The sequence below is a fragment of the Sebastes fasciatus genome, chromosome 10 (assembly GCF_043250625.1).
Source record: "Sebastes fasciatus isolate fSebFas1 chromosome 10, fSebFas1.pri, whole genome shotgun sequence".
NCBI classification, from domain to species: Eukaryota; Metazoa; Chordata; class Actinopteri; order Perciformes; family Sebastidae; genus Sebastes; species Sebastes fasciatus.
The window spans coordinates 16,576,167-16,584,225 of NC_133804.1; the positions used below are offsets into that span (position 1 = coordinate 16,576,167).

The window sequence follows — 8,059 nt, forward strand, 5'->3', positions numbered from 1 at the left end:
GGTCCTAGTTGGGTCACTACTGGGAAATTAGTGCATGGGGCCAACATGGAAACTTGAGTACAAACCCACTTACAACCCATATTTCAGCCCATGGAGTCCCCATGTAGTTCCCACATAGAACTTAAATCTGGGGCTGAGATGGTTTATGTTGCCCAGATTGGGCCCATATAACACCCAGTGGACTCCTGCATGAAACCCACAAAGGCAATTGTCACGGGGTCATTATGGAACCCATGGCCAATCCCATATAGGGCCCATTTTTCAGCCCATTTACTACCCACATGGGCCCCACATACAAATGTTGGCTCCCAGCCACATTACACTACACACACTGCATGGAGTCTACATTGCCTGAAATATGGGTTGTAAGTGGGTTTGTCCACAGTTTCCATATTGGCCCCATGCACTAATTTCCCAGTAGTGACCCAACTAGGACCCACATGGGTAGCCCACATGGCGAGCCCATGTGGGAACAACTTAGTTGACCCAAGTGGGGGCCATTTGTGTCGCCCATTCTGAGCCCATGCACTAATTTCCCATTAGTGACCCAACTAGGACCCACTTGGATAGCCCACATGGGGAGCCCACATGGGGACCTACTTAGTTGATCCAAGTGGGCCCCAGATAAGATGCCCATTTTGGGCCCATACCCACTTGGTACCCAGGTACCCCCAGTACAACCCATGTGGGGCCCACATAACCATGTTGGCTGGGACATGGACCAGTGGGGGAATGTAACTAAGTACATTTATTCAAGTACTGCACCCAAGTACAATTTTGAGGTACTTTACTTGAGTATTTCTATTTTACACTACTTTACTAATACACCACTACATTTATTTGACACCACTGTTGACAAGTTACTTTGCAGATTCAGATTATTAATAAAAAAATATGATGAACCATCAAATCATGATGTTTTATTATGGATTAAGACACCCAGCAATATACTGTATAAAGTAGTTGAAATTAGGGATCCAGATAAGATGCCCATTTTGGGCCCATACCCACTTGGTACCCAGGTACCCCCAGCTTAACCCATGTGGGGCCCACATAACCATGTTGGCTGGGATATAGCCTATAATAACATAATAAATAGGCGATGCATTCAATATATTATAAACAGACAACGTGTCCCGGGTCTAATAGATTACAATCATCTGTATCATCATGTCTCATTGATTTAATGTGTTAGTTTTAATATTCAGCTGTGGTCTCTCTGAACACAGAGGGGTTGATGATCTAACTGTGGCTCCGCGCGCCCCGCTCGTGCGTCAGTGCGCAGCCCCGTAGTGGAGACGTCATGAGCGTCTTACTACCCAACATGGCGGACTTTGATACCATTTATGAGTTAGAAGATGAAGAGGATGAGCACGTAGTGAGCGAGGAACACTTGCCCAGACACTGTCCGGAGCCCGTGGTGATGCGAGGGGCCGGACACATCACAGTGTAAGCAGAGACCGTGTTTATCGCTCCTGTCTTTGTTGTTTAGGTGTCTTCATCCTTTAGCTTTAGCTGATGCTAACCTTCTAGCTAACGGTAACCACAACAACTAACAGTTAACCGTTCGTTTTGTAACGGCTGTTGGTTTGAATATGAACGGAACATTCTTACGACATAAACCGACCGTTAACAGTTCTATGTCCCCATGGCAACCAGGAACCGTGGTAGTCTAGCAACCAATATTCATTGGTAGGCAAGTTCACATGTGATGAACTACTAGTTAGCTAGAAGTCTTTTTTTGACCCACCATTACCAGGCATTTACTAAGTTATCTACCTACTCAGCACAATGTCTCCGGCTTCATTAGTGTCTAAAGTTTCATAATTGTTTTTACACGGGGGATGTCAGCTCCATAGCGTCATCTTGATTGCACTTTTTCACGGTGAAAAGTAACGTCAGCTCCCCCCAGTATGACGTCATGTAGGCCTAGTAGTGCAGGGAGTTTTATTCATAAAAACAATGCAATGGTTGAAATGGTTTCAGATCCCCCCTCACCTTCACCACAACACATCCTGACTAGCAGATGCTGAGTCCCAGCTGGCAGCCTTTCTTAGCCAACTTTGTACCAGTATTATAATAAGACAAAAATAATGAGGATGTCAATTTTAAAACTTACTTTTCACATAGAGAGATAGATAGATAGATAGATAGTAACTTTATTGATCCCGAGGGAAATTCAAGTTTCCAGCTCCGTAGTGCAAAACATGTTAGTAAAAAGGCAGTAAAAAAGTTAGTAGTGCAAAGTACAAAAAAATATACACTTTTTCATGGTGAAAAGTAACGTCAGTCCCCCCAATATGACGTCATGTAGGCCTAGTAGTAGTGCAGGGAGTTTTATTCATAAATAAAAATGCAATGGTTGAAATGGTTCATCCCCCCTCACCTTCACCACAACATAACCTGACTAGCAGATGCTGATAGTCCCAGCTGGCAGCCTTTCTTAGCCAACTTTGTATCAGTATTATCCATCTGGACTATCTGCATCTATCTGCACTACCTGCAACCACCTCTCCATGTGAATGTCACTAGGGATGCACCGATCCGACTTCTTCAGTCCCGATACCGATAACGATACGTGAACTTTGGGTATCAGCCGATACCGAGTACCGATCTGATACCAGTGTTTCATTAATAAGCTGTATGCCTCACTGTGCGGAAGTGACTGCGATCATTCTTTTATGTGTAAGGAAACATCAGGCCTGATTTAAACATGTTTTCTTAAATTTGTAAAACAAAATATAACAAACAAATACCTAGATATTGTTATTGAATTGTTCTTTATTATTAAAATAATAAATCGTATATGAGCAACTTGGTAAAAAACCTTCAAAATTAACAGAAATTACAATTGAAGTGTAAATCTTTTTAATGCAGCAACAAATTGGTCAAAACTTAAACAGGAATTAAAATTCCAGTATATAATATATATAGTATATAAACATAGAATTGAGATGGATCGGCCCCATTGTCACGATTCCCGATCCAACTATTTGAGGTAGTATCAAATCGATATCCGAAACGGTATCGGTGCATCCCTAGAAACTATACCTGCGCACTGCTCGTTCCCAAGTCTTATTTTATTCTGACATGATAACTTTTCAACCAAGATGGTCTCCCTCTGTAAAGATGAGGCTGTGAACATACATTTATATATCGACATGCCACACATCATCATGCCACAGATAATACGCTCAATTATGAAATTAATGGGAGCGATCACAACAAACACATATGAATATCACATCAAGCATGCAGTGAGAACTGGCCGCTGTGCTAAAATAAAGCATTAATGACTTATGGGAAGCTTGGAAGAATAAGCTTATCATTCTAGTTATAATTAGTAATATATTTTTTTGGATGTTTGACTTGAAGTGATATTACTGGTGATAATTTGTTGTATTGGTTTGCTGGTGATATGATGTCCTGCATCTTTACCCTCTTTACATCAAGAACTACAATAGAAATAAGTCAGTTTATTGTGCCATTCTTTTGTAGTTGTGTGTAATTTAATATCCCCTGTCTCACAATATTAACTAAACTAAACTTTAAATAAATGTATAATTTGTGAATAAGCCTGTCATGTCTCATCACATAATCAAACAATTTATTTCTGCTCTGGATTATGTTTGTGCTCATCATGTTCACAGTAATGTACTTAGATTTAGGTAAATTTTTATTACCATATCAATGCTCACATTTTGTTTGTCCTTTTCCAGGTTTGGACTGAGCAACAGATTTGACACAGAATTTCCCTCTGTTCTCACGGGAAAGGTACAGTTTCTTTATTCTTGCACTTCGTTCTTGCTTTTTGTTCAATTCCAAGTGGGAAGAATTAACCAATTAAAGCCCCAGTGATTCAATTGTTCTTTTGGGCCTTTAACAGCCCCAGCTTCCCCAAACCGCCCTATTCAAACCTCTCCGAGTGGATTTGAGCATTTCAAGGAACGCACCGCAGTGTATAGAAAAGAGCCTGAATGTGCTGCTGTCCAGCTCTGTAAATGAGTAAGCGGTCTATGGGGCACGGTTGGCGGGGACCCCAGTGCTTTTGAGGGTCCAGCTCCCGGTGATAAAATAATGAAATGAAGACGCTGCCGCAGACAAGAAAGGAAAGCTTCCTGGGTCGGACGCAGAAACACAAAAAGGCTGCAGGGATAAGAGCAGGCCGAGGGAAGTGTGGGGCAATAAAAAGTACCTTCAGTATTGTGACCCAGGGTGACATGTGATGAATGAGGTCACAATTATGATGATTGAAGGGTGCAGATCAGGCCCTGCTGGGCTTTATTCTGAGGTCTTTGGCTGTTTGCAAAGAGACCTTTGCATCCTGTCATAAAAGATTACGACCCCTGTTTTATGGCGTACAGACTCAGCGAGGAATGAGCATCCATTCAAGTTGTTTGGCCGTCGCTGCCACAGGCACTGGGCTTATCTCTCCTTTGAGTCCCTCCTTGCCTTGAACAGTCTGGAGCTCAGTTAGCCAGTCAGAGGCATAGTATTTAGAGATCTCATCTCATCTCTGGACAGCATCTGCAAATATCTACCTGTTGGTTTTTCTAAAGCTCTTTGATCTCTGTGCACAGGTTTTCTTTCTATCAGCACCACCTACAAACACTTGAATTGTCTCTCCCCCTCTTGCGCTTAGCAATTTGGTTATTGCTTAAATTTTCTGATAATAGGTAGAGCCTCTCAGAGCTGTTTATATTCGCACGTCCATCCTTTCTCTTTTTTTCCAGGTAGCGCCAGAGGAATTCAAAACCAGCATCAGCAGGGTGAATGCTTGTTTGAAGAAGAACTTGCCTGTGAATGTGAAGTGGCTTCTTTGCGGCTGCCTGTGCTGCTGCTGTACAGTGGGCTGCAGTCTATGGCCTGTTATCTGCCTCAACAAGAGAGTAAGTCCCAGACCTCCTGTGACACAAGCTGGACAGTTTAACTCTCCCTTACGTCAGCGCTGATTACTCAGGGGCTGTTCTAGCAATTCAGCCACATTGGTCTAAGTGTAGAGGGTAATAACTACTCGTGTTCAATTAGTGGCTCTGTGTAGAAATGACGCATTGCGCTGCACAGCTACACTCCAGCCCAGCTCAAGGGTGTGTCATTTAAAGGTGGTGTTAACCTACCACTCACAATTAATGGCAGCAAAGTGGAAATTACTAGCTGGTAAATTGGGAACTCAGTCCATAAATCCTAACACTGTGGCTGTTTACTGTTACCTGTTAAAGTGAGTAATGAGTATTTTGCTGCTCGCGTTAATACATGCATTTTCTTTCTATTCCAACAGACAAGACGGTCTATTCATAAGTTGTTAGAGTGGGAAAATAACCGATTATACCACAAGGTAAGGCAAATTGCACATTAGCACCTGTGTGTAATTGTGTGTGTCAGTGTGCAGTGTAAGTTGAGTATCATCGTGATGGATAATGACCATTAATCTGTTCTGTAAACTCTGAAGTCCCCCAAAGCTGAGTCAGATCTGGTGTACGAGGTCTGAGAGGACCGTGAGGTCAGCAGTAAAATGCCGTGTTAATTTTGTTTTGTCTCGCAGCAACAAATTACCGCTAGTAGCTGTGCAAAGGCATAAAGGAAGCTCTTCAGGGTGTCTGGCCACAGTTTGACCCCGGCGAGACCAGACAGCCCTGCTCCCAAATGCCCCTGACGGGGAGATTTCAGACAGATTTTCTTTTGTGTGTGTGTGTGTGTGTGTGTGTCTGTGTGTGTGTGTGTGTGTGTGAGAGAGTGAGAGAGATGCTCATTCATTGTGTCTGTCTTTTCTTCTCTCATCAGCTGGGGCTGCACTGGAAACTCAGTAAAAGAAAATGTGAAAGCAGTAATATGATGGAATATGTAAGTAGGCACTCACAACAAAACAACTATGAGTTATTGGATCATTGCATAAACTTTTAGATTATTTCCATTTAGGGCTGCGATGATAATGATTATTTTCATTGTCGATTAATGAGTCAATTATTTTCTCGATTAATTGATTTGTTGTTTTGTCTATAAGTGGTGAAAAATGTGTTTCCCAAAGCCCAAGATAACGTCCTCAAATGTCTTGTTTTGATATTCAGTTTACTGTCGTGGAGGAGTAAAGAACCCAGAAAATATTCACATTTAAGAAGCTGGAATCACAATTTTGACTTTTTTTTCTTAAAAAATGCTCAAACCAATTAATCAGTTATCAAAATAGTTGGCGATTAATTTAATAATTGACAACTAATCGATTACTTTCATGATTAATTGATCAATCATGTTATAAAATATCATAAAATATTTTTTTAAATGGCCAATATGTTTTCCCAGAGCCCAAATGTAATGTCTCTAAATGTCTTGTTTTGTGTGACCAACATTGTTGCATTTTTGCTTGAAAAATGTCTAAAACAAATAATCAAAATAGTTGCAGTAAGTAATATAAAAATGAGTAATACGTCCTGCATTACGTTTCCTTCAAAACGTAAACGCTGTTGCAATTTAGTTGGATATAGACATCATTTGTAGGAGACAGGTTTGCTTTATCAGAACGTTGTCACTTTTGTTCATGTATTACATGTTACTTTATAGGAAACTTCATAAGAACTGAAAGGACCTATAAATGAAAGCATTACCGTTATGTTTAAACATCTTGCAGGTTTCTTAAGTAATCATTTGTTTTGTATTTTTCTCTCTACAGGTGATTCTTATAGAATTCTTACCCAAATATCCTATATTCCGACCGGACTGAGGAGGCTGATGACAGACTGGACGTGTGGCCCTTGAATCTTATCCTTAGTGCCTTGTATATACAGTATGTTGGAATAAGGGTCTGCATCGTTGTCTCTCGTGACGACCCCGTACATCTCCCAGTACCTTGTACATTAGAATTTGCAACAATGTCACTTTGCTTTAGAGCAGATTTTGCACATTTTTCCCGACAGAACTAGACATGTCCCCTTTGTTGCACTCGGATGTGTTTTTTTTTGTTACACGTGAAACTCGAAAAGTGCATTTACCCCAAAGAACCATCGACTTATCCCACAATATCAGTAATCCCTTGCAAAGAATGTGATGCCTCCACCTTCCTTAACTATCCTTGCCTTATGTATAATTTTTTTTTATTATTAAATAACTCTACATGTAAGAGGAGGAAGAAGGGTAATTCAACAAGTCTGTAGATTCACATGCTGTTTGTTGGGTTTCCTCTTTGAATCCAGTTCTTTGCAAGTAGATGGGATGGTTGAAATTGCCTAACGTACAGTGTACGTCATCAACTTGTGTTATTTCTTTACATTTGACCCTCTGTACTTGGGAACTAGCTAGTGAAAGAACTTGACCTGTAAATACCATGTTAGAATAAGCTGTACAGTGGTATACCATTGTTTACATAAAGTTACTTAGCTCTTTAGTTTTTTTGCCAATATATTGCTGTACCATAGTTTTGATTAACGAGATATGTCTACGTACCTTTCTAGTTTATATGGACCTGTTTACCTTGTAAGCCATATAGTTACATGATGCCAGAGTTAGGACTGATTATTGCACTTGAGCCCGGTAGAAAGTCAGACGATCATCCACAGCAGTGCATGTTTGCCAATAAAGACGTCATTCAATGAGTCGTCATCCATTAAAACTGGAGATGCTTGCATCTGCAGTTGGAAGATAATGATTTAAACTCTGCTCTTCCACTCATCTGTTTAGAAGAAATACTAATTTTATCCCAACTTTGCATTAATTTTTATAGTTTTGTACTATTCCCTGTGCTGTGTTTGCTCCTCATGATGTGTTTGGAAGCACGTCAGTACGCGGCGTACCGAGCAGATGGTTCTTTTGTTTCATTCTGTCCAGTGTTAGTATTATTTCCCTGAATCTTAGTCAAGAGATTGCTGCATTGCGTTGTATTAGAGTGCCTCTGGAATAGTTGGTGAACCACAGAGAAGACAGGCGGAAATCCGTTCTCTTGTACAAAAGAGATTTGAAATCCTCCTCCAGTATTGTCCCTGTTACAACTCTTGTAAATGTTCGTCATGGTGACCTAATCCCCACGGAGAGAGAAAAATAAACTGTTGATTTTGAATTTTCACTGCTTCCT

The 8,059-nt window shown here is 40.8% G+C and overlaps 1 protein-coding gene across 1 annotated transcript; it reads left to right on the forward strand.

The window, feature by feature from the left end:
• The first annotated feature begins 1,268 nt into the window (after nucleotides 1-1,268).
• On the forward strand, nucleotides 1,269-8,048 carry chic1 (cysteine-rich hydrophobic domain 1). The gene is made up of 6 exons (XM_074648541.1): nucleotides 1,269-1,449; nucleotides 3,720-3,774; nucleotides 4,734-4,889; nucleotides 5,279-5,335; nucleotides 5,782-5,841; nucleotides 6,665-8,048. Exons 1-6 carry the CDS (start codon nucleotides 1,304-1,306, stop codon nucleotides 6,713-6,715), a joined length of 525 nt encoding a protein of 174 aa, XP_074504642.1. The 5' UTR covers nucleotides 1,269-1,303; the 3' UTR covers nucleotides 6,716-8,048.
• Nucleotides 8,049-8,059: the final 11 nt, after the last annotated feature.